The sequence below is a fragment of the Lithobates pipiens genome, unplaced genomic scaffold, assembly GCF_037356315.1.
Source record: "Lithobates pipiens isolate NorthernLeopardFrog02 unplaced genomic scaffold, aLitPip1_a1.2 Scaffold_82, whole genome shotgun sequence".
NCBI classification, from domain to species: domain Eukaryota; kingdom Metazoa; phylum Chordata; class Amphibia; order Anura; family Ranidae; genus Lithobates; species Lithobates pipiens.
In genome coordinates this window covers 1,091,601-1,118,188 of record NW_027507906.1, presented here as the reverse complement: position 1 = coordinate 1,118,188, position 26,588 = coordinate 1,091,601, and the positions used below count along the sequence as shown (strand labels likewise).

At 41.8% G+C, this 26,588-nt stretch overlaps 1 protein-coding gene and 1 pseudogene across 1 annotated transcript in view; one reads left to right on the top strand and one right to left on the bottom strand.

The window, feature by feature from the left end:
* Positions 1 to 26,195, top strand: part of LOC143973436 (uncharacterized) — an 86,482-nt gene extending 60,287 nt beyond the window's left edge. Inside the window, exons 8-12 of the mRNA XM_077474417.1 lie at positions 4,845 to 4,997; positions 20,471 to 20,536; positions 21,527 to 21,592; positions 24,038 to 24,063; positions 25,956 to 26,195. Of these exons, the coding sequence (XP_077330543.1) occupies positions 4,845 to 4,997; positions 20,471 to 20,536; positions 21,527 to 21,592; positions 24,038 to 24,063; positions 25,956 to 26,195 (551 nt within the window). The remainder of the gene's footprint in view (positions 1 to 4,844; positions 4,998 to 20,470; positions 20,537 to 21,526; positions 21,593 to 24,037; positions 24,064 to 25,955) is intronic.
* On the bottom strand, positions 8,192 to 8,301 carry LOC143973451 (U2 spliceosomal RNA; annotated as a pseudogene).
* Positions 26,196 to 26,588: the final 393 nt, after the last annotated feature.

The window sequence follows — 26,588 nt, the reverse complement described above, 5'->3', positions numbered from 1 at the left end:
TACTAACCTTGAACAGTGTCCATAGAGTGGTGGTCAGCATCATATTTTGCTTGTTCAGCTTTACTTTCTCCTGTCACCTTTCACCATCCTTTCACCATCCAGCTCCGTTCTTTTTCGTACCCCCCCGGAGGTTCACGAGCTCTCCCGAGGTTCCCCGAAATCTTTCCGGGATCTCCCGATCTCTGCCGTCCTCTGCCCGACTCCTCTGTGACACTTCCGAGGCTTCCGAAGGGAGGATCACATCTGTCGGCTCCGTCTCTCAAGCCTTAGACACGGACCGGCGCTCGGATCCACTCCCTCCCCCAGCCTCTCTCAGCTTAGATCTGGCGGCGCAGGGACCAGCACTCCACGGGGTCCTCCAATCCACCGGACGTACGGCTCCAAAGAACGGCGTTCCACAGTCTCTCCTCCTCCTCACAGTGATCACTCCAGGCACTCCATCCATTTAGCCACAGGTGAGGGGATGAAAGGGATATCCCTTATGCATCTCGGAAATTTGCTGTGTTAGCAATCCCTGAGTGAGTCCTTCCAGGGAGATTTCATACGCAGCTCAGAGTCTCCATAACGTAGCTTAACTTCTGTGCAGATATTAATATATAGGCTCCATAATCTCTTTATGCCACAGCACAGGCACCAGCAGCAGCATCAGCTTCCTACACCAGCGTGTCAGCATGCCGACCTCATGGAGCTCACCTAGTCAGCAGCTCCTCCCCCCTCCATCAGGTGTCTCATCACACACACACACACACCAGTTGTATACCTTTTGAAGGCCCTCAGATGTGTGAAGGACTGGACAGTGCCAGTGGTGGACTTTTGAAGGCCCTCAGATGTGTGAAGGACTGGACAGTGCCAGGGGTGGACTGACAACTCATGGGGCCCCCGGGCAATAGGAGATTATGGGTAGCAAACAATTAGTGTATAAAGTACCTCTGCGCCAACCACCTTGACAAGGGGAATAGAGGGATGCTGCAAACACTGAGGGGAGCTTCACCTACTCCCTGAGCAATATCGATTAAGTGGTTTTAGTGTTGCGCAAATGGGGGAATACAAGAAAGGAGGGGAGATGGAGGGGGGGGGGGGGGAAGGGGGGAGAAAGAGAGGGAAGGAGAAAAGAAAAAGGGGAAGGGGAAGGAAGGGCAGGGAGGGGGAAGGGAAACAGATGAGTATGCAGGTAAAGGATAAAAGGGTAAAGGTCAAAAAGTGCTAGTGTAAAATTATATGTATCTGGGTGTGCAGATACATATACGAGAGACCTGGCTGTTTGGGACTCTCCCTCCTGGTTAGCTGAGACACAGCAGCGGGAGCCTCATACTATCATAATGAAATCATAATTTCATTCTGTTTAATATTAGGTCAGTTGTTGGATTTTGGAAACTTGTCATCTGAAAATATAAATATAGTTAGAAAAGTTTACATTAGGCGAGTGTCCTCTGGAACAGCATGAAACGTTTCAAAACCCCTTTCAGCACATTTGTCAAACCCTTTGACTGATTGTGTTATATCTGTACACGTCGTCTTTAGGGACCCAACAAAAATGACTGCATATGCAGCTTAGTATCTCCCCCCCCCCCCTTTTGAAACTATGAAGGGATGTTAAAGTGGTTCTAAAGTCATAATTTTTACCCTAATACATTCCCCACATTAAAGTGATTGTAAGGGTAAAAGGTTGTTTATCTTAATGCATTCTCTTAATGCATTCACCTTTCATAAGCTGCTCCCCTCAGAAACACTTACTTGAGCCCGATCTTGATCCAACACTGTGCCCATCTGCAGCAACCCTTTTCCCCTCTCTCTTTTCACAGGAGACTCTGCAGCAGGGGGAACCATTGAGCTATTGTCTTCTGCTGCTGTCAGTTAAATCCTGTGAGGAGGGAGCAGCAGGGGGGCGAGGTTAAGCCATCCTCTGTGTGTCTATGGACATACACAGCCCTGGTTTTTGGAGCAAGCCTGCATGAGTGCCCCCACAGCAAGTTTATTGGTATGGGGGCACTCCGAAAAGAGAAGGAGCCAAGATCGCTGGTGGGGTACTCCAGAAGAGAAGGCTCAGGGCTGCTCTGTGCAAAACCATTGTACAGAACGGGTAAGTATAATATTTGTAATATTTAAAAAAAGAAGCTTTATAACCACTTTAAGGTAAAAGTTTCCCACTACTTGTTTCCATCTCTCCCCAAAAAAAGTCTTCTCTCAATCCGGCGCTATCCCATCTGCAGCACCACTTTCTTTCTGCTCTCACATTATATACTGAGAGAAAGGGGAGCCATTGGCTCAGTCTTTCCTGTCAGTCAGATCCTATGAGGAGGGAGCTGAGGTTGCATGACACACACAACACGGCTGGGGAGCACGCTCACGCAGGTGCTTTCAGACCATATGGCTTGCTATGGGGGCACTCGGAGAAGAGGAGAGAACAGTGCCTGCGAGGGACTGCTAAAGTAGAGGTAAGGTACCACTCTGTGCAATATTGTTGCACAGAGAAGGTAAGTATAAATTGCTTTTTTATTTTTTTTTAAATATAACCTTTTACAACCACTTTAAGAACTTAAGTCATTCATGAGAGTCACTGACTTTATTATCAGCTTGGACTACTTAGCAAACAAATTACGCACTAAACCAAAGATCAAGCACACTTTGCAAAGTATGATCACTTGTAATCCCATTAATTATGCAGTTTCTATTTTGTTTTTTAGTACATTTTCTGTAAATAAATTCTTCTGATTTTCTTTTCAGTAAAATAACATTTTAAACTGTCAAGCTAAATCTCTAAATGCTCTAAATCAGAAATTAAAGAATCCTTGTCACCTTGAAGAAAGCTGGTATATTTCAAACTCTGTTACATTCTTGGATGTGTGTGGCAGCAAGTCCACATAGGTTGGACTTGATGGACTTGTGTCTTTTTTCAACCTCACCTACTATGTAACTTTGTAACATTCTGATGTACCATTTCCTTAGCATTCATAATTGCTATAGCAGATGCTTTGAGCAGTGTGTATCTACTGTAGCAGTGGGACCCCGTGCTACTGAGAAGATTGCTGGTTTGTGCCAGATTTTTGCAGAATCAGGCACGCTGATTGCACAGCTGTGTGCTGGGCTATTAGTTGTGACCCGACTATGGCTTAGTGCTCCACACAACAGACAGGCGGTCTTCGCAGGGGAGTCAGGTGGACTCCCAAACTCTCCAGGAGTTAGAGAGGCTTCATGGGGCAGCTAGAGCACCCATGTCTGCAGGAGGCAGACTTAAGGCCCATACACACGCTTTGATTTTCGGATGTCAATTGTGTTAAGATGACCGATTGTCCGCAAATCTTACCGTTAGTACCGTGCTTTCGACAGCTGATTTCACCTTTTCGTCAGACAAAAGCTGGATGTGCAGACTATAACATTTTTGTCGGATGTGAACTCAACATCTGATTTTCATTTCAGTAGTATGGTTTTCGTACAAAAAAATCGTAAGAGCAACACTACGCATGCTCAGAAACGAAAGAGTACATACAAAACTATTCAACATGTTACGTCACTTCTGACGTTGTATTCTGTCAAATGAAAATTCTCATATTGTTAGTAACCTCTTCACTTTCAACATGAGACCAGCATGCCACAAAAATTGGACGTTCTGTCATCCGAAAATCAAAGCGTGTGTACGAAGCTTTAGTCTGTTACAAAGCAGCAAGGTGCTGCTCGTGAGTAAGCTATGAGAGAGCTTGACTCAAAGCCCTTGTACACACGGTCGGAGATTCTGATGGAATGTTTCCTATCGGACCGTTTTGTCGGATATTCCGACTGTGTGTGGTCTGCATCGGACTGTTTCCGTCGTAATATCCGACGGACCAACTTTTCCAACTTGCCGGTAAACTTTTCTGACAAAATGCTCCGATCGGACATACTCCGATCATGTGTAGCCTACTCCGACGGACAAAGTGCCACGCATGCTCAGATCAAATTCCTAGACCAAAGCTATTGGCTACTAGCCTGAACGTAGTCCCGCCGTAACTAAATAACGTAACCACGTTCTGAACAATCAGATTTTCCGACAACTGAGTCCGACCGTGTGTATGCAACATCACTTCCGGACCTCTTCCGGAATTAATCCGTCGGAATTAATCCAACAGATTTGGTTGCCAGAATCTCCGACCGTGTGTACGGGGGCTAAGGAAGTCTTTTGGTCTGAGGAGCAGGCCTAAGGCCTCCACTTGAGGCCTGAAGCAGCCATGTAGCAAGAGAGTAAGCCAGGAGGCTGGAGAATTTGGATTGTGCAAGTTACAGTAATGGTGGAACCCACTGCGTGGGCTGCTGATGGCTTTCGTGAACTTTTCTGTTCTTTTAAATAAAAGTGGGCTACCATGCTCTTAAAAATACAGTTTTGGACTGGCACACTCATTGGAAATGCACCCACTGCTTGAGTCTGATCACCCCAATCTTACACTACATTAAAACATGTGGTGGCTACTATTTGTGTGTTTAAAGGTTGAACTGTGGCATTGACCCATCCCAATGATATCCACTCTCAAACTACTGGCTCTTAGATGTTGTCCCATGTAAAATCTCTATGAAGGATGAGGGTACAGCCATACCATTGCTTTGTAAATTATAACCATAGTTTATAATCATAGTTTATTAGCTTGAAAATTCAAAATCAATGACAATGGGCAAAGTGCAATGACCTGTAAAAGTTAACCGGATGTCACGTTATGTTTTTAATTGTGTTTCTGATTTCCGAGTTTATTGCTGATTGGTTGCTGTGAGATTTGTATTTTCCCTATGATTTGTGCTCTTTCCATTTCCTTTTAAAATACATCTAGGAATTGTCCAGTGGCCTGTGATCACTGAGTTTTGCTTTCTCTGAAATATAGGGACAAGTTCTGATAATGTTACATTGATCATCATTCTCGCCATCGTCCTCATCACCATCATAGTGATCATAGTGATCATCATTGTTGTTATTATGTCCAGACGCAAACCATCACCAACGTCTACAAAAGCAACAATGGACCCTCCAGATGCAGGTACAGTACCTGACCATTCCTGACTGTAAAATGTATTGGCAACAAAGACCAACAAACCCGTACAATACACCATACAACTGCCTGAACGTCTTATTCTATGTAGAGTGCCCCATTCAAGCCTGGGCCAAGGGGTAGGCAGAAGAGATGTCCGCCTTTAGCACTTCAGTAGGAGGGAGGTACAAAAATGGCAACCAATGCTGCTGAAGTAGATCACAGCACATGGGAAGGGGAGCACTTTGGTCTCTTTGCCTTGTCTACTAGAGGACCTTGTCCCAGCACTGACCCCATGATCTCCAGATAATGATATGTTGTGGCATGTAACCAGTTTCCTCTTCACTCACTGCCTTCAATCTTTCATGGTCAAACCTTGTAGACACAAGTAACATCTCTGTCTTACCCCAGTCCCCCACATTCACTGTTCTTCATGGTCTCAGTCTGTACACTGTGCTATACGTTCCTTATTTTACACTGTTTCCGTCGTAATATCCGACGGACCAACTTTTCCAACTTGCCGGTAAACTTTTCTGACAAAATGCTCCGATCGGACATACTCCGATCATGTGTAGCCTACTCCGACGGACAAAGTGCCACGCATGCTCAGATCAAATTCCTAGACCAAAGCTATTGGCTACTAGCCTGAACGTAGTCCCGCCGTAACTAAATAACGTAACCACGTTCTGAACAATCAGATTTTCCGACAACTGAGTCCGACCGTGTGTATGCAACATCACTTCCGGACCTCTTCCGGAATTAATCCGTCGGAATTAATCCAACAGATTTGGTTGCCAGAATCTCCGACCGTGTGTACGGGGGCTAAGGAAGTCTTTTGGTCTGAGGAGCAGGCCTAAGGCCTCCACTTGAGGCCTGAAGCAGCCATGTAGCAAGAGAGTAAGCCAGGAGGCTGGAGAATTTGGATTGTGCAAGTTACAGTAATGGTGGAACCCACTGCGTGGGCTGCTGATGGCTTTCGTGAACTTTTCTGTTCTTTTAAATAAAAGTGGGCTACCATGCTCTTAAAAATACAGTTTTGGACTGGCACACTCATTGGAAATGCACCCACTGCTTGAGTCTGATCACCCCAATCTTACACTACATTAAAACATGTGGTGGCTACTATTTGTGTGTTTAAAGGTTGAACTGTGGCATTGACCCATCCCAATGATATCCACTCTCAAACTACTGGCTCTTAGATGTTGTCCCATGTAAAATCTCTATGAAGGATGAGGGTACAGCCATACCATTGCTTTGTAAATTATAACCATAGTTTATTAGCTTGAAAATTCAAAATCAATGACAATGGGCAAAGTGCAATGACCTGTAAAAGTTAACCGGATGTCACGTTATGTTTTTAATTGTGTTTCTGATTTCCGAGTTTATTGCTGATTGGTTGCTGTGAGATTTGTATTTTCCCTATGATTTGTGCTCTTTCCATTTCCTTTTAAAATACATCTAGGAATTGTCCAGTGGCCTGTGATCACTGAGTTTTGCTTTCTCTGAAATATAGGGACAAGTTCTGATAATGTTACATTGATCATCATTCTCGCCATCGTCCTCATCACCATCATAGTGATCATAGTGATCATCATTGTTGTTATTATGTCCAGACGCAAACCATCACCAACGTCTACAAAAGCAACAATGGACCCTCCAGATGCAGGTACAGTACCTGACCATTCCTGACTGTAAAATGTATTGGCAACAAAGACCAACAAACCCGTACAATACACCATACAACTGCCTGAACGTCTTATTCTATGTAGAGTGCCCCATTCAAGCCTGGGCCAAGGGGTAGGCAGAAGAGATGTCCGCCTTTAGCACTTCAGTAGGAGGGAGGTACAAAAATGGCAACCAATGCTGCTGAAGTAGATCACAGCACATGGGAAGGGGAGCACTTTGGTCTCTTTGCCTTGTCTACTAGAGGACCTTGTCCCAGCACTGACCCCATGATCTCCAGATAATGATATGTTGTGGCATGTAACCAGTTTCCTCTTCACTCACTGCCTTCAATCTTTCATGGTCAAACCTTGTAGACACAAGTAACATCTCTGTCTTACCCCAGTCCCCCACATTCACTGTTCTTCATGGTCTCAGTCTGTACACTGTGCTATACGTTCCTTATTTTACACTATCTCTTGCACATTTGTATGCTGTTTTTTTTCTTTTTTTAAACCCATGGTGTGTGAAACACACTGAAAAATCTCACCCGGTGCCAAAAAATGTGCACACACATAGGTGACACAAAAACGTGCAACGGGTGTACACAAGCCCTCTAAAATCAGAGGGCCTTGCCCTGAATCCCCCAGGGCGTTAGGCTCCTGATGGGGACAAGGGTACTTACACTTTGGTCCATCTGGCTGAAACCAGGCGGACCCCTTTCTCTGGAGGGTGTCGGCCAAAACAGACCCAGACAAGTACTAGGTGGGGCTACCCTGAAGGGAGACCCCATGAGAGAGGGCAAACTAAGCCAGGAGACCATGTCCACCCCCTTCCAAGACTTTCAGGGCAGGCCTGAGGACCTACATCCTACCAGTCACACAGTGCAACAAACCGTGTGCAAACACAAAAATACAAGAAGAGACACACAAAGAAATAAATAAAATAAAGTGGGGGATGAAGGAAGTGGAGAGGAGAGTGAAAAGTGGGCATTGTGTAATACAAAGGCCAGGCCCTCCGCCCAGGAATAAAAAATTCCTCTGGTCCAGGAGGCAGGTGCTAAAAAAGCGTGTATATGGTGCAGTGACCGTGGTGCCATAAATCAAAGGGACCCTCACTCACAGTGATTATACGGCACCCCTGGACTGCCACTTCAGGGGCACATACACCATAGGCTTTCAGTTCCCAATCCGACCCCCCGACTGAATCAGTGCAGCCCTCTGTCACTGCCAGATACAGAGCCCTTCAATTTTTTCTCAGGGAGAGCTGCCCTCAGCAATAACAGCCTCCACCAGTACTAACCCTTCCAGGCCGCCATCATCATTTGCAAGGCGACGCCAGCTCCTCCACCGGACGCTGACAGGAACGGCACCCACACCAACAACATCCAGAAGGCCAGAAAAAGACCCGTCCTAAGGCCAGACCCGATGCAGCACCCATCCGCACCCTTCCGGACTGTTCAGACTCGACCCCGCTGACTTCTCAAAGGGCACCCAGACACCCTTCACTACCGAAACCGCCCTTCCAGGTGCAATGACACCATTGTATTTGCATCTGCCCTCCCCACACTTGGGAGTAGCATAGCGCCTCCTCTGGCAACTGATAAGAACAGATACTACACTTGATCTTAGCCAAAAGGCCGAGAAGCGTGTATGATGTGCTGTACTTCCCCTAGTCCACACTTTACGAGTGTATATTCTGTGCTGTACTTCCCCTAGTCCACACTTTACAAGTATAGGAATGGTGTTAGGGAGAGGGTGTATGGGGTTGCCAACATCCTAATTAAACATGGAAGAATGTGCATAAAATACAGATATGATAACCCCCTTGGACTTTTCAGACAGAGCGTATAGTGTAGGTACATTTGTCTCCAGGACTATGTGTGCCCTTTTTCCAATGCTTTGTATTCAATAAAAGTGGAGTCACTGCCTTTCAAAGAAATTTACCTACACTATACTCTCTGCCTGAAAACTCCAAGGGGGTTATCATTTCTACATTTGACGCATATTCTTCCACACTTTCCAAGAAAGTATGCTGTGCTGTAAATTTTCTTATTCCACACCTTCTATATACAGTGCCTTAAAAAAAAGTATTCACACCCCTTGAAATTTTCCACATGTTGTCATGTTACAACCAAAAACATAAATGTATTTAATTGGGATTTTATGTGATAAACCAACACAAAGTGGCTCATAATTGTGAAGTGGAAGGTAAAGAAGATAAATGGTTTGCAAAATGTTTTACAAATAAATATGTGAAAAGTGTGGGGTGCATTTGTATTCAGCCCCCTTTACTCTGATACCCCTAACTAAAATCTAGTGGAACCAAGTGCCTTTAAAAGTTACCTAATTAGTAAATAGAGTCTACCTGTGTATAATTTAATCTCAGTATAAATACAGCTGTTCTGTGAAGCCCTTGGGGGTTTGTTAGAGAAACCTAGTGAACAAACATCATCATGAAGGCCAAGGAACACACCAGACAGGTCAGGGATAATTTTGTGGAGAAGTTTACAGCAGGGTTAGGTTATAAAAAAAATATCCCAAGCTTTGAACATCTCACGGAGCTCTGTTCAATCCAAAAATGGAAAGAGTATGGGCACAACTGCAAACCTACAAAGACATGGCCGCCACCTAAACTGACTGGCCGGGTAAGGAGAGCCTTCAGAGAAGAGCCAAGAGGCCCATGTTAACTCTGGAGGAGCTTCAGAGATCCACAGCTCAGGGAGGAGAATCTGTCCACAGGACAACTATTAGTCGTGCTCTCCATAAATCTGGCTTTTATAGAAGAGTGACAAGAAGAAAGCCATTTTTGAAAGAAAGCCATAATGCCATAAGCCATAATGTCTTGTTTGCAGTTTGTGTTTGTGAGAAGCCATGTGGGGGACACAGCAAACATGTGGAAGAAGGTGGTCTGGTCAGATGAGGCCAAAATTGAACTTTTTGGCCTAAAAGCAATGCACTATGTATGGTGGAAGACTAACACTGCACATCACCCTGAACACACCATCCCCACCGTGAAACATGGTGGTGGCAGCATCATGTTGTGGGGATGCTTTTCTGCAGCAAGGACAGGGAAGCTGGTCAGAGTTGATGGGAAGATGGATGGAGCCAAATACAGGGCAATCTTAGAAGAAAACCTGTTATGCCGCGTACACATGGTCGGAATTTCCAACAGAAAAAACCAACGGAAACTGACTGGAAACTGACTGCATGGTGTGAACTAAAGCCATTGGAATACATGGAAAACACTGTGCATGCATTTTTAGTTCAGGAAAAAAGCACATGGAACTGCATGGAACTGCATCTGGTGTGAACTGGCCCTAAGAAATGACTAGGTAGGACTGACAACACTGCTTGGGATTTCAGTGCAGAAGAATTTCTGTGTTGTCAGTTCATGCGGGAAGTTAAAAGCTCACTGGCAGATTACCAGGTTTCTTTCTGTGCTTCAAGTGCAGAACTTACAACTAGACATGTGTGGTTTGTTTCATTGCAAATCGAAATTCAGACACATTTTTCTTTATTACAATAGTAACAAATTTAATGGAAATACAGTGCCTTGCAAAAGTATTCATCCCCCTTAGCTTTTTACCTATTTTGTTACATTACAGCCTTTAGTTCAATGTTTTTTTTGTTTTGTTTTTTATCTGAATTATATGTGGTGGATCAGAAAAAAATAGTCTAAGTTGGTGAAGTAAAATTAGAAAAATATATACATAAAACTATTTTTCAGAAAGTCTTTACCCTCAAAAAGCTCTGGTGCAACCAATTACCTTCAGAAGTCACATAATTAGTGAAATGATGTCCACCTGTGTGCAATCTAAGGGTCACATGATCTGTCATTACATATACACACCTTTTTGAAAGGCCCCAGAGGCTGCAACACCTAAGCGAGAGGCACCACTAACCAAACACTGCCATGAAGACCAAGGAACTCTCCAAACAAGTAAGGGACAATGTTGTTGAGAAGTACAAGTCAGGGTTAGGTCATAAAAAAATATCCAAATCTTTGATGATCCCTAGGAGCACCATCACATCTATCATAACCAAATGGAAAGAACATGGCACAACAGCAAACCTGCCAAGAGACGGCCGCACACCAAAACTCAGGGACCGGGCAAGGAGGGCATTAATCAGAGAGGAGCACAGAGACCTAAGGTAACCCTGGAGGAGCTGCAGAGTTCCATAGCAGAGACTGGAGTATCTGTACATAGGACGACAATAAGCCGTACGCTCCATAGAGTTGGGCTTTATGGCGGAGTGGCCAGAAAAAAAGCCATTTATGCAAAAAACAAAATGGAACCTTTTGAGTTTGCGAAAGGGCACGTGGGAGACTCTCAAAATGTATGGAGGAAGGTGCTCTGGTCTGATGAGACTAAAATTTAACATTTTGGCCATCAAAGAAAACGCTATGTCTGGTGCAAACCCAACACATCACATCACCCAAAGAACACCATCCCCACTGTGAAACATGATAGTTTGGACTGGGAGACTGGTCAGAGTTGAGGGAAAGATGGATGGTGCTAAATACAGGGATATTCTTGAGCAAAACCTGTACCATTCTGTGTGTGATTTGAGGCTAGGACGGAGGTTCACCTTCCAGCAGGACAATGACCCCAAACACACTGCTAAAGCAACACTTGAGTGGTTTAAGGGGAAACATGTAAATGTGTTGGAATGGCCTAGTCAAAGCCCAGACCTCAATCCAATAGAAAATCTGTGGTCAGACTTAAAGATTGCTGTTCACAAGCGCAAACCATCCACCTTGAAGGAGCTGGAGCAGTTTTGCAAGGAGGAATGGAAAAAAATCCCAGTGGTGAGATGTGGCAAGACTCATAGAGACTTATCCAAAGCAACTTGGAGCTGTGATAGCCGCAAAAGATGTCTCTACAAATTATTGCTTTTATGGGGGGGTGAATAGTTATGCACATTGACTTTTTCTGTTATTTTGTCCTATTTGTTGTTTGCTTTACAGTTAAAAAAAAAAAATCTTCAAAGTTGTGGGCGTGTTCTGTAAGTTATATGATGCAAATCCTCAAACAATCCATATTAATTCCAGGTTGTGAGGCAACAAAACATGAAAAATGCCAAGGGAGTGAATACTTTTGCAAGGCACTGTAGCAATACAAAAATTTGGATGAAATTTGAATTGGTTTTTGAATCGAATTCTAATCTTTTTCAAATCAAATTCGATTTTGAACTTCCAAAGAGAATAAAATAATATGGAACAGAAAAGAATAGAATAGAATAAAGAAGAATAGAATAGAAAATAAAAGAATAGAATAGAATATAGTAGAGCGCTCACGGCTAGTGGGGCAGCAGCGTCATGACGTAGGACGCGGGTTCCGGGGGAGGAAGCAGTGAGAAGCCGGCCGGAGCGAGAGGACGGCGTGCTGTGCGAGGGACAGCTGGAGTAGTGAGAGGCTCCAGCTGGAGGAAACATCCATCCCGGTGTCATCTTAGACGCCACCGCTCCGGAGACCGGCCCCCCCTCCCTCGCTGGAAGCCACACGGGAAACAGGCTAAATGAAGATGCAAACCAGGCTCCCTGTGTCCCAGCTGTCTTTTTTCTCTCCCCCCCTCGCCGCTCGGGACGCCGCTAGCATATAGCGGTGAGAAGGGCTCTTAACCACCGTAACCCTAAAACGAAGGAGAGGACTGAAAACAGATGGCAACGTGGATCAGATAAGCAATGATGATTTTGGGATTGTGTAGTTTTGATCTTGCAGTTGCGCTGAAGGTTTTTTAAAAAAAAAAAGTGCTTGAACGGTCATTGCTAGAGTTGCTGGGTCAGGGGAGTGAATGAGCATTCCAAAAATAGCGGTGCGATTATGCAAAACCTAAATGCTGATCTGTGGAAAGTTGCAATGGTAATGACATCTCACTTGAGGCTTTAACTGAAAACCTAGCCTGGTTGGGCAACACAGTGGGGGACTATACTAAATATTTGGTGTGCAAACTCTTCTCAGACCCCAAAAGAATAAGGCACGGCGGCTGTGGGGGATATCTAATTTAATGTTTTTTTTGGTCTGTTTGTTTTTTTTTCTCTCTCTCTCTTTTTCCTCAATATCTGATGATCTGATACGAGGTGGACATAAGGTGGTAAAAACGGGCTTGGGGACTCCGCTGGTGTGTGTCTCCCTCTGTGCTCTCTTCTGGTCCTATCGGCCCGGACTAAAAAGCAAACTATCCTGTATGTTTATTTAAATAAGTGCGGCAGAGTTCTATATCCTAATTGGGCAGTCTTGAAAGTCCCCCCCTTAAAACCTAGGAGTGTAGGGGAGGGTGGAAGGCTCTATTTAAGGAGGACACAACGTGGTGGGGGTCCCGTCTCACGTATTGTGAGATAATTTAAAAATTTGTAATCCTAGTGCAATAAAATGAATAAATCCTCCAAACAGAATGGACGAAGAGGGGGCCTTAAAACCCCAAAAAACACAACGGACAGCACAATTAAGCAATATTTGACCCCAGGGGGAAGCCCAAAAGGGGAGGGGGCGGAAGAAATACCCCCGAACACAGGAAAAAAGAAGGGTCAAGATAAAAAACAGGAGAAAAGTAGGGAACACTCAAGGGATGATCTCACAACTGAAAATGAAATGGAGTCGAGTAGAGATGGTGAGCACCAGGGAGTAGACCTGCCTCTAACTCAACAAGTTCTGAGAGAAATGCTATCTAATCTTGAAGTCGCAATTAAATCAGAAATTGCTTTATTGCGAGGAGATTTGGGCCACCTATTAAACAGAGTGGAAGAAGTGGAGTCTAATATGGATAAGCAAGCCCTAGAAATAGAAAGAGTAAAAGATCATATTAAATTAATTAACCAGAATCAGAGGAAAATCTTGTATCAATTAGAGGATCAAGAAAATAGAAATCGCAGACAAAATTTAAGGATACGTGCAGTTCCTGAAAGCAAGCAAGAAGACCTGAGAGAGATTGTTAAAAACATATTTAATCCACTCCTGGGCAGAGGAGAGGATGGATTCCCCAAAATTGAAAGGGTCCATCGTGTAGGTAGATTAAGGAACGGAGGATCAAACAAGCCTCGGGACATTATCGTAAAATTCAGATTCTGTGAAGATAAAGATGAGATATGGTCAAAATTAAAGGGGAGAGAGATTTTAAACTATGCAGGAGCAGATCTACAAGTTTTCCCTGACTTAGCCGCAGAGACTTTGACTAGAAAGCGGCTGTTGAAACCGTTGTTAGAGCTGATGAAAATGCAGAACATTCGTTATAGTTGGGGGTTCCCGGCCTGTCTTATAGGATTCAAGGATGGCAAGACAGCTAGGCTGCGTTTTCCCGATGAGTTGCTAGATTTCTGTGAGAGTTTGGGTATCCAGGCACCGGCTTTGCCAGGCTGGATAGAAGGGGACCCGGGGGTGTCGGGGGGAAGAGGGGGGTGGCTGGGAGGAGGGGAGAGAAGTACGTGAAAGTATGTCTAAGTATCTGTGTGGAGGGGGGGGCCGGTCTGACCACCCCACCCCACCCCCTTGGAAATTCCTTGGGGGGGGGAAGAGGGGGTGGGAAGGCCGAAAACTGTTCTGTACCCTAGAATCTATAGGACTTATCGAGGGTCGGGATTACCGGATCACTCGGTGGGCCAAGGGCCAGATCTAGGCCGGGGGATGGGGGGTGGGGGGATGGAGTGGGAGGAGGTGGGGGGAGGGGTGGGTGGAGGGGAGAGGTGGGGGGGGAGGGAGGGGGGGGGTTAGGGGGTAGGGAAAGGGAGAAACAGGGGGGGGGGAGGGAAGGAAAACCTATGGTAGAGGAGGTAAGAAAGATATTTTTATTAGGTAATCTAGAGTTTTAATAACGCAAGCCATAAACTTTATGTCATATAATGTCAAAGGGTTAAATTCGCCTAGTAAGAGGCATAAGATATTGAAGGAATTGAGGTTTTATAAAGCAGAGGTAATTTTTTTACAGGAAACCCATTTTTCTCATAAGGCTAATATTAAGTTATATTCAAGGGAGTTTCCCGTGTGGTACTACGGCGATGCGATAACAAGTAGAGGAAGGGGAGTAGCTATTGGTTTCTCAAAGAAGATACAGTTTAACTTAGAAGATAGAATGGTGGACCCGGAGGGAAGGTATCTAATTCTGAGAGGGAAATTAAGAGATACGGAATGCACACTGATTAATATTTATGCCCCTAACAGGGATCCTACAAAATACTTAGAGGGCCTCTTGGGGAAACTAAGAGATTTTGGGAAAGGACCAGTAATCTTGATGGGGGACCTGAATTTTTGTGTTGATCCGGGATTGGATAGTACGTCCAGGGCACAGGGGACTAGTAAGGTGCAATTAAAAAGAATAAAACAAAAACTTCATAATTCTCAATTAGTAGACGTTTGGAGAATACAGCATCCAAATGAGAAAGATTTCACGTTCTACTCCCCTGTGCACAGGACGTATTCCCGGATTGACTATATCCTTGTAGACCATAGAATTCTGGAAATGGTGGTAGAGACCTCAATTGGGGTGGTCTCACTCTCCGACCATGCCCCCGTTAAGATGAAGTTGCAACTAAGGGGAGGAGAGCGCAAGCCCTTCACTTGGAGGCTAAATGAAGGTTTGATTCAGGATGCAGAAGGAGAGGAGAAGATTAGCAAAGAATTGGAACAATATTTTTCGATTAATAATACTGGACATATTTCAAGTCAGAATTTATGGGAGGCCCACAAAGCCTACATTAGGGGGATCCTGATATCAATGGGGGCTAGAAGGAAAAAGGAGAGATCGGAAAAAATTAAAACATTGATAGAAGAAATATTTAGAATAGAGCAGCAACATAAAAAATACCCGAACCAGGATAAGGAAATTTTTCAAAAATTAGTAACCAAACGGGAGGAATTAAGAACTTTGATGGAACAGGAAACTCAAAAAACGTTTAATCAATTAGCTAGGGATAGGTACTATGGGGATAACAAACCCACTAAATATTTAGCAAAAAGATTACAGAGGGCTAAATCCAGGAACTATATAGGAAAAATTCAGTCAAGTAAAGGGGATATGGTCTATGGAACAAGCGAGATCGCGGAAATATTTAGGGGGTACTATGAAAAGTTATATGCAGTTGACCAGCCTATAGGACTCAAGGTTGAAGAAAAGGAACTAAAAATAGAGGAATATTTGGAAAGAGCCCGATTGACAAAAATTTCAGGAATAGAAATGGAAATCTTAGAAAAACCCATCTCAGAGGAGGAATTAAATAAGGCTCTGATGGACTCAGCATCTGGTAAAAGTCCAGGACCAGACGGGTTCCCTGTATTCTATTTTAAGAAATTCAGGGGGTTGCTAATCCCCCACTTATGTAACTACCTGAATAATCTAGGGACCGAGTATGAGCTGAGTGAAGAGGCGAGGACTGCTTCTATAACGGTTCTACGGAAGGAAGGGAAAGAAGAGACTGTGTGCTCTAATTTCAGGCCTATTTCGTTATTGAATGCCGATACAAAGCTGTTTGCAAAAATTTTGGCCAGTAGAATGAAGATTTTAATGAAGTCATTAGTCCATCCAGACCAAGTGGGTTTTGTATCCGGAAGGGAGGGGAGGGATAACGGAGTGAGAACATTGCTCCTTATGTCCAGGAGTGAGGGGGGAGGGGCCCCGAGTCTACTCCTGTCGATAGATGCCCAGAAGGCCTTCGACAGGGTAGACTGGGGGTTCATGTTTAGAACCCTGGAGAGGATGGGCGTGGGACCTAAAATGATCCAAAGGATTAAGACCCTTTATTATCACCCAATTTCCAGGATTAAGATCAACGGTACGCTTTCTTTACCTTTTGAGATGAAAAATGGCACAAGGCAGGGGTGTCCTCTCTCACCCCTGCTGTTTGTGCTATCCCTAGAACCTCTTCTTGCCTCGATTCGCAATGATCTACAGATCAAAGGAATCTTAATAGGACAAGAAGAGCATAAATTGGCTGCGTTTGCTGACGATGTGCTATTCTACATTAGGGAGCCAAGTAGTACGATGCCTAAACTAATGGAAGCTCTAGCATATTATGGCCAACTTTCGAATTTTAAAATTAATATTGCCAAATCAGAGGTACTTAATATCAATACGGGCGAACTCGAAAAAAGGGGGCTTCAAAAAAGATTCTGTTTTCCCTGGCGAAAGGCGATAAATTACTTGGGAATAAAACTTACAATCCCATTAGAGAATTTATTTAAATTAAATTTTGTTCCATTACTAGATGAAATTAAAAAAGAATGTAATAGGTTGGTTAATAGACCCCTGACTTGGTTAGGATGTATTACTAGTCTAAAGATGTTTATTGTCCCTAAGATTCTTTATAAAATCCAAATGATCCCCATAGAGATACCGAAGTTTTTTTTTTCGAAGATCAAAACCCTGTTAGGGGGATTCATTTGGAACAAAAAAAAGCCTAGAGTCTCCTTCAATATCCTGAAGCGAAGTAAACTTAAAGGGGGACTTGCGGTACCAGATATACAACAGTATTATAATGCTATCGTACTGTCGAGATTAATAGAGTGGGTAAAAGGTAATAATGAAGAAAAAAGATGGGTTAACATAGAGAATGAGTTGAGTAAAACACAGTTAAATAAAATAGTTTGGAATCCGCCTAAATACAGGACATTGGATATTGGCACTAGTATACTGACACAAAACACACTTAGGGTTTGGGATAGGGTCTATAAGCATTTAAATAAACAATACAATTCGCCACTTTTAGAATTAAAAGAAAATGAATATTTCCCGCCAGGGTTAAAAATAAATAGCGGGAATTGGTTGAAAGAAAAGGCACAGGTGCGGGATATTATAAAAGGGGGAAAGATTTTGACACTACACGAGATGAAACACAAAGGGGACCTTGGTAAAATAGACGAGTGGAGATATCTCCAGCTGGCTCACTTTATCAGGAGCCTACCACAGCCATTAAAAACAGAGGAGGAGTGGTCACCCCTGGAGAAGCTTTGCTTGGCAGAAGACTCCAGGGGAACGATCTCTAAGCTGTATGGGCTCCTGGCTGAGGAAGGGGAGCTGGAGAGTCTACCCTATATGCAGAAATGGGAAATGGATATGGGAACACTGTGTGATAATAACACTAAGAGGAAAATTTTTAAACTTTTACATAAATCTGCAGTTGATAGCAGAACAGTAGAAATGAACTATAAACTTATTTCTAGATGGTACGCTACCCCAGATAAAATACATAAAATAGATCCAAGTAAATCAGGGGACTGTTGGAGAGGATGTGGGGAAGTAGGAACAATGGCCCATCTGTGGTGGAAATGCCCCAAAATAAAGGAATATTGGAAAAGAATATTACATCATATAAGAGAAATTACAAATATCTCAATCCCCGAGGATCCATGGGTGGTCTTATTTCATGGTACGAGGGAGGAAACGAAAAAATATCAGAATTCTTTGGTACCACATCTTTTAAATGCAGCCAAGAGACTGATACCAAAGAATTGGCAAAATGAGGAAAGCCCAGCAACATGGGAATGGATCGATACTGTGGAAGAGACTTACCGGATGACCAGGCGAAGGGAAAGCCAGGAGGATAGGGGACAGACAGGAGTAGAGCTATGGCATGAGTGGAAAAAATTCAAAAAATCATGGAGCTACGCGGAACATGTTAGATTCTGAGAAGGTTGGAACTTCTACGCATAGGTGGTGGGAGAGGGTGGGTGGGGGGAGAGGGGGGGGTGGGATGTAAGGGAGTGAAGAAGGGGAGAAACGGTAGGGTTGAATTATATAATGTTTTCCCCTTGTTTGCTTTGTTCTGTTGGTATACCTTTCCCTCCAGATAACAGTAGCTTTCCCCTTTTTTTTTGTATGTGAGGGAGGGAGGGGGGAAAAAAAAAAAAAAAAAAAAAAAAAAAAAAAGTGGAAATCTATGTTTGGGATTTCAATTAGAAAATAAAGGCTACAATGATGTGGAAATGAGGATAACGTATATGAACGTTAATCTGATTGGACCTCATGAATAATTCGCTGAAGTAGCCAAAAAAAAAAAAAAAAAAAAAAAAAAAAAAAAAAGAATAGAATATAGTAAAACAGAACAGAATAGAAAATAAAAGAATAGAAAGAAAATGGAATAGAAAAGAAAGGGATAGAATAGAAAAGAATAGAGTAAAACAGAAAAAACTATAACAGAAAAAAATAGAATAGAAAGTACAGGAATAGAATAGAAGACAATAAAAAATAATAGAATAGAATAAAATAAAATATAACCATCATATGAAATTCGAGTTTCAAATAGAATACAATTGAATTAGATTAGAATAATTTAGAAAATAATAGAATAGAAAAAAAGAAAAGAATGGATTAAAATAGAATCTAACCTTCTTCCAAATTTCAAATAGAATAAATTCAAATTTGAATATAATATAATAGAATAGAAAATAAAAGAATAGAATAAAATTCAAAAATCAATAGAATAGAGGAGAACAAGATATAACCATTTATCAAAATTCAAATAGAATAAATATGAATTCAAATAAAATAGATTAGAAAAGACTAGAATAGAAAAAAAAAACAATAGAATTGAAGAATATAATCATCTTTCGAAATTTGATTTTCAAATAGCATACATTTGAACTAAGTTAGAATAGTTTAGAAAAGAATGGAATAGAAAAAAAAAGGATAGAAAGTACAGGAATAGAATAGAAGAGAATAAAAAAGAATAGAATAAAATAGAATATAACCATCATATGAAATTTGAGTTTCAAATAGAATACAATTGAATTCGATTAGAATAATTTAGAAAATAATAGAATAGAAAAAAGAAAAGAATGGTTTAAAATAGAATCTAACCTTCTTCCAAATTTCGAATAGAATAAATTCAAATTTGAACAGAATAGAATAGAAAATAAAAGAATAGAATAAAATAAAAAAATCAATAGAATAGAAGACAGCAGAATATAGAATATAACCATTTATCAAAATTCAAATCGAATAAATTTGAATTCAAATAAAATAGATTAGAAATGACTAGACTAGAAAAAACAATAGAATAGAAAAAATATAATCATCTTCCGAAATCTGAATTTCAAACAGAATAAATTTGAATAGAGTAGAATAGAATAGAATAGAAAAAAACAATCGCATAGAAAATATATAACAATATAACCATTTTACGAAAATTCGAAATAGAATAGAAAATAATATAATCGAATAGAAAAAAACAATGGAATAGAATGGAATAGAAAGAACATAACCATCTTCCAAAATTCAAATTTTGCATTAAAGATACATTTGATTCAGAATGGAATTTGATTTGAATCGATTAGAATTGTGTGAATTCGGTTGAATTGAGTTCAATTTGAATCGATTTGAATAAACAAAACAAATTTAAATTAATTTAACTAAACTAATTTATGTAAATAACGAATCGGAAACAAAATTAATATTTTCATTCTGCACATTTCTACCTACAAGGACTTTGGGAAATGTACCTTTTCACAATTTGTGAGTTGCTTTTGATTATAGATCAGGCAAGTTTCGAGCCAAACCGAGTTTGACTCAAGTTTGTGGGAAACTGTCACATGACAGCAGGTTGCTGGGCCAATCAGCTGGCGTTGTGGAATGCCCCACCCTGCACCAACATGGAGGAAAGGGGCAGGGAAACTGGTAACATAACTGAGCCAATATGGTCCCATGAGGCCATACTACCCCAATGATGTCACCAGCATCCCCACCCTTTTGTTACATGCAGCTGCGGGAAATTCCATGGCCACAGCTGATTGGGCCAGCAGCCTGCTGTATGTGACAGTATCCTTAGCTCATCCTTACCTGTGATGATTGCAGGAGTTTGATGCATTTTTTAAATTTTTGCTGTTTTTACAGAATCATCCAAAGGACTCTCTCAGGAAGGGGATGCGTATTACGCTAAAGTTAATTTCAAAAAGAAAGGTAAGCTGCAAAAGAACTTGGTTTGCCTCTGCCCATAAAATGACCCGATGCTGAGATGACCTGATATTGTCTATGAGAATCTTTGGCCATTCTTCCAGAAGAGCATTTGTGAGATTAGGCACTGATGTGGACGAGAAGTTCTGGCTTACAGTCTGTGCTCTAATTCATCCCAAAGGTGCTCTATCAGGTGAGATCAGGACTTCTTCCAACCCAAAATTGCTCATCCATGTCTTTATGGACCTTGCTTTGTACACTGGTCCAAATCATTTGGTGGAGGGGGGATTATGGTGTGGGGGGTTTTTCAGGGGTTGGGCTTGGCCTCTAAGTTCCAGTGAAGGGAACTCTTAAGGCGTCAGCATACCGAGACATTTTGGACAATTTCATGCTCCCAACTTTGTGCGAACAGTTTGAGGATGGACCCTTCCTGTTCCAACATGAATGCGCACCAGTGCTTAAATCAAAGGTCCATACAGACATGGATGAGCGAGTTTGGGGTGGAAGAACGTGATTGGCCTGCACAGATTACTAACCTCAACCCGACAGAACACCTTTGGGATAAATTAGAGCGCAGACTGTGAGCCAGGCTTTCTCTCCAAAATCAGTGCCTAACCTAACAAATGCGCTTCTGGAAGAATGGTCAAACATTCCCATAGACACACTAAACCTACTAACTAATTAACCTACTAACACACTAATCCTAAACCTTGTGGACGGCCTTCCCAGAAGAGTTGAAGCTGTTATAGCAGCAATGGGTGGCCAACTCAATATTGAACCCTACAGACTAAGACTGGGATGCCATTAAAGTTCATGTGTTTGTAAAGGCAGGCGTCTTAATACTTAATATAGTGTAATTAGTTTGGTTGAAAAAAGACTCAAGTCAATCTAGTTCAACCACTCAGTCCCAATACTTATAGTATAGTGTATGTAACTTTAAGCGATTGTCATCTGATCTGAGTATTAAATAATATTTGTTATTTTCTATTCTATCAGTACCTTCCACCAACTCCAATGCTGATGAAGACTTATGCTATGCCAACCTTAAAATCGGCCAAAAAGGTGAGTAGAAACAGCCCATCATGGGTGTCTGAATGTACAATAGGTCAATTTAATTTAATATATTATTTACAATTAAAAAAATGAATGTCCATTTTAAGTGTGGTCATTCTTTGAAAAAAAAAAAAACTGTTCCAAAACTTTGGCAATTTAAACTGAGCATATGTTGATAAATCAATATGTACCATGTTCGCATCTCTAAAGTGTTCCCTCAACATCAGCATAGAAAAACTAGATCTTACCTTTTTAGATGGACCTTATGTGATAAAATAATAAAATTATATCTTTATCAATAAATAGCACTATGGGGTTTCTGAAGGTCTTATCATTTTGAGTTACCCATACACAGGGCTTTTTTCACAGAAAATAGGTACAGGAACTCAACCACAACCCCCCAAAAACCTCTCTCACCCCCCCCCCCCCACACACACACCCTCCAAACCGCATCATATTGTGGGTGTGGTCAAATTTCACAGTGGGAGGGTCTTAAAAGGGCATGATACGGGGAGATCATCGAGTAGGTGTGTGGGCATCTGCACTGTACCCTGGGCACCTACATCTCCCTTGCCCCCATCTTGCACTCAGTGGGAGCCATTGGGAGACAGACTTTCACTTACAAACACAGAAGCCAGACTTCTGTGGTTACAAGCCATAGAGGTGAACAGGAAGTAGAGGGCCCAAGCCAGAGGTGGTGGAACTGAGTTCCACCAAGTTCCAGCTGAAAAAAAACTCTGCTCATATACGTAGAGAATTGATGAATGCAGTTATTTGACCTAGATTGTCAAATATCTCTAAAGGGAAAAAGCTATATGTGACCTTTATCACATAAGGTCCATCCAACAAGGTGAGATCCTTTCCACTAGAAGTGTGATCACATGAACACAAGATTGCCATCCCTGATGCATTCTTTTCAGTAGATCACAGAAGAAAGTATTACATTGTTGCCTTATGAGTTTATGTGAAATCTCCATTACTAGCTGTAAAATATTGTAATTATGAATATAGTTCAACTACCCTTTTTCCCCGAAAATAAGACCTAGCGTGATTGTCGGTGATGGCTGCAATATAAGCCCTACCCCCCAAATAAGCCCTACCCTGAAAATAAGACCTACGAAGGCTTATTTGGGGGTAGGGCTTATATTGCAGCCATCACAACAATCACGCTAGGTCTTATTTTCGGGGGGAACAGGGGAACTTTGTATCTATGTAACAGAGCCACCAAGAAGGTTAGGCTACGCAGACAAGACGGTGCCTAGGCTTTTGTGTACAAACAATGGGTTTCAAGCCCATTGTTTTACACATACTCACTTCAAAGGATCCCATGCTGGGATATGCAATGAAGTGAGTCCCACCCCGGAATCAATTCTTAACTTCCCAGCAACATTCTCCTGCTCAGAATAATCATCACTAGGATTTGCATTAAAGGGAGCCGGCTTAGACAAAGTATAGGGAAGCTGACCAACCAGGAGTCACGCTATGCCAACCAATGAGACATCAGCCTGGTTTGATATACACAGACTAGCGGGGAGGTAACGTTCTCTCTTTTCTGGGAGACCAGCCATCAGAATGGAACTTTGGTAAGAATGGGTAATTATGGGAAAGGCATGCCCTTTTAATTCGAACTAAATATGTTTGTAGATCACTGTTTTAAGGAATATACTCATGTAAATATTTTATTTCAACCTAATATTTTCTTCCTTTGTGTAAGTCTATAGATAGATATTTTTGGTTTATTAGATAGACTTTTAACAATACTCTAATAATTATTATGTTAAAGCTTTCATTTCTGGTCAAAGAACTCTCATTTAACCCACCTCATATATTTAAGATAATAAATCTTAAATATATAATTAACGGGTAATAGCATGCAATACAAACATTATTATTATATTGGACCGCGTTGAACTTGAATGAAGGTGCTTTCACTTTTCACTTTCAATTGTGTATTCAAATTGAAATTTTTTTACATTTTTTTTAAAGTATCATTTTTTAAATTTAAAATTTAAATTTAAATGTAAATTGTATGTTGATTCTCATCTACTGTAACTTTGAGGGAGCACCTTATAGAGGTGAGTGTGGCACACACTGATATATTATCATATAGCCGAATTTTGGTTTATTAAAGTGCCAGCTGCTTTTTTTTTAATACATAGATAGGAACATCATTTATAATAAACTTAGCATATGAAGAATACATTAGAGATTACATCACTGAAAACTGGATATTAAAACAGTAGATCCAGACATAGATAGTGAATTGAACACAAATCTCATTATTTCCTTTAAAAGTATAGGCCCACCCCCTCCTACCTGTCACATTAAAAAAATATGGTGGCGAGGGTTGGCTCAAGTTGACAGAAAGAAAGAGTAACAAACATCTATTAATGAAAGATACAAATATTTGCTGTATACCTTGATATTAATCAGTCTCCCTCCTTCCGTTTTTAGCGCCTTCATCTAGAGCCACTGAAAATGTAAGTCATTTAGGATTGTTCTTAATTTTAAGAATACATTTTTTATTAAACGTTTCGTTAAAAGAACCTAGAATGGGTTGGTTTGGAGTCAATATTTTTTTTTTTTATGTTTATTTATTTTGTATTTTTTTAATTTATAAAAAATCTTTATTTAACAAATTAATAATTAAAACTGGGTTTGCCCTTGATACTAGGCACAGAAAGCATTATAAAATACAGTATTGTTATCTTCGGAATGTCTCTCTCTAATTTAAACTTAGGCTTTTCTTTTTTAAATTAGAGTAGTTAGAATAGAGAGCTAAGCATGTGAAAAAGAACCTAGAGCGCCCTCTATTAAATTAAATTAAATTTAGAACATTAACCGCTTCAGCGGTTACCCCCTTCCTGACCAGAGCACTTTTTGCGATTCGGCACTGCGTCGCTTTAACTGACAATTGCACGGTCGTGCGACGTTGCATTATTTAGCTGACAATTGCACGGTCGCGCGACGTTGCACCCAAACAAAATTGACGTCAGTTTTTTCCCACAAATAGAGCTTTCTTTTGGTGGTATTTGATCACCCCTGTGGTTTTTATTTTTTGCGCTATAAACAAAAATAGAGTGTCAATTTTGAAAAAAAATCATTATTTTTCACTTTTTGTTATAATAAATATCCCCCAAAAATATATAAAAAAACATTTTTTCGCTCAGTTTAGGCCGATATGTATTCTTCTACATATTTTTGATAAAAATGGCAATAAGTGATTATTGATTGGTTTGCGCAAAAGTTATAGCGTTTATATATAAATGCAGTGATTCCTGTGTAAATGACACTGGCAGTGAAGGGGTTAACCAGTGGGTGGCAGTGTAGGGGTTAAGTGTTCCTACGGGTGTGTTACTAACTGTGGGGGGGTTGGGCTTTCATTTAGTGAACACTGATCTCTGCTCCAATCACATGGAGCAGAGATCAGCGTCACTAGTTGCTAGGCAGAATGGAGAAATGCTGTTTACAATGGCATTTCTCCATTCAGCCACCCCGTGAGACGATTGCGGGTATGCGACCGGACTCACGGGGGTCCCGACCGGCACGTGAGCGCGCCGCTGGCGGCACGCTCACGATGGCAGGGCGGCATTAAAGATTGGACGTACCTGTACGCCAATATGCCTGCCCGTGCCATTCTGCCGGCGTGCGCTGGTCGGGAACCGGTTAAAACTAAAATCAGAAAATTATGGGGTCAATCAGCAAAGGGGAGGAGCCGGGAACACTGGCAAGGGACCCCAGAATAAGTGGATAGAGGCTGCCCTGTGCTAGACCATTGCACAGAGCAGATAAGTATAATATGTTGCAAATCGTACTTTACCTTTTAAAACTAAAATCAGAAAAAAGGAAAAATAATGGCGCTTAACTATAAATTATAACTAACTCCAAGAAACGTAACAACAATTAAATGGTATGAACAACATGTGTGAGCACAACAATTGTATCACCCTGTGATAAGTGAACCAATTAATGTGTCACAGAACAAACAAAATTAAGATAAAGTTCATGAAAATGTCCAGTAATGTCTCTTCTTATTCCATCCACCACACCACAAGTGATCAGTGACTCCACTCCCTTAAGAAACGCACTCACCGACTCCCAGCACTTTTGTATCAGGCTTAAGCGCTTATCAGCCAAACAGCGGGTAGTGAACCGTTGCTCCAATCATCCATTGTGCAAATTCAAATATTCCACATGTAAAATAATAAAAAAATAAAGGTAGTGAACCGTTGCTCCAATCATCCATTGTGCAAATTCAAATATTCCACATGTAAAATAGTAAAATAATAAAGGTGCTGCAATAGTGTAAAACCGTATGAATCAATTTATTAAAACACAAAAACACTTCAACCTTTACACTCACATTTCACAGTTCAAAAGCCAGCAAATAGATATCAAAGTCACAGCAAGCCTCACTCCTGAACAGCACAAACTTTGGACTGTGGCCACGACGGCCCCGAGGTGTGCGAGCTTGGAAGCGTTGTTCTCACCCTCTCCTCGGTGCCCAGACACAGATGCCAATCTCACTACTTCCCCGTTCAGCTCCAAACACTGCACATTACTGGTGATGATTGCCACGCAGCCACGCCCCAAACGTTTCATCATACATTGACTTCCTCATGGGGTTGGCTGCACGGCACGACAATCAAACCATTTATACCCTCCCATCCATCCCATTCAAAAGATCCGCCACAGCGCTTGCGCACATCTCGTGTCCCCGCTGGTATAATTGTCAGGGCTGGCTTAGCCCTTCCTCCTCTGGGCTGGCCGCTCAGCTGTCGGCTAATTGCCAGCTCTCTTCTCTCTCCACAGTTACCAGCTTTTCACGATGATGCTCGTCTGGCCTGCCTATATAAAGTCTTCCAGCTCATTTCTCCATTGCCTTCACGTTTGGTCACATCACTAGGAACCTTCTCCTGCTGTTGTTTCAAGACTGGCTTGCTAACATCCTTCCTGGCTTCAAACCATTTATGCCCTCCCATCCATCCCATTCACAAGATTCGCC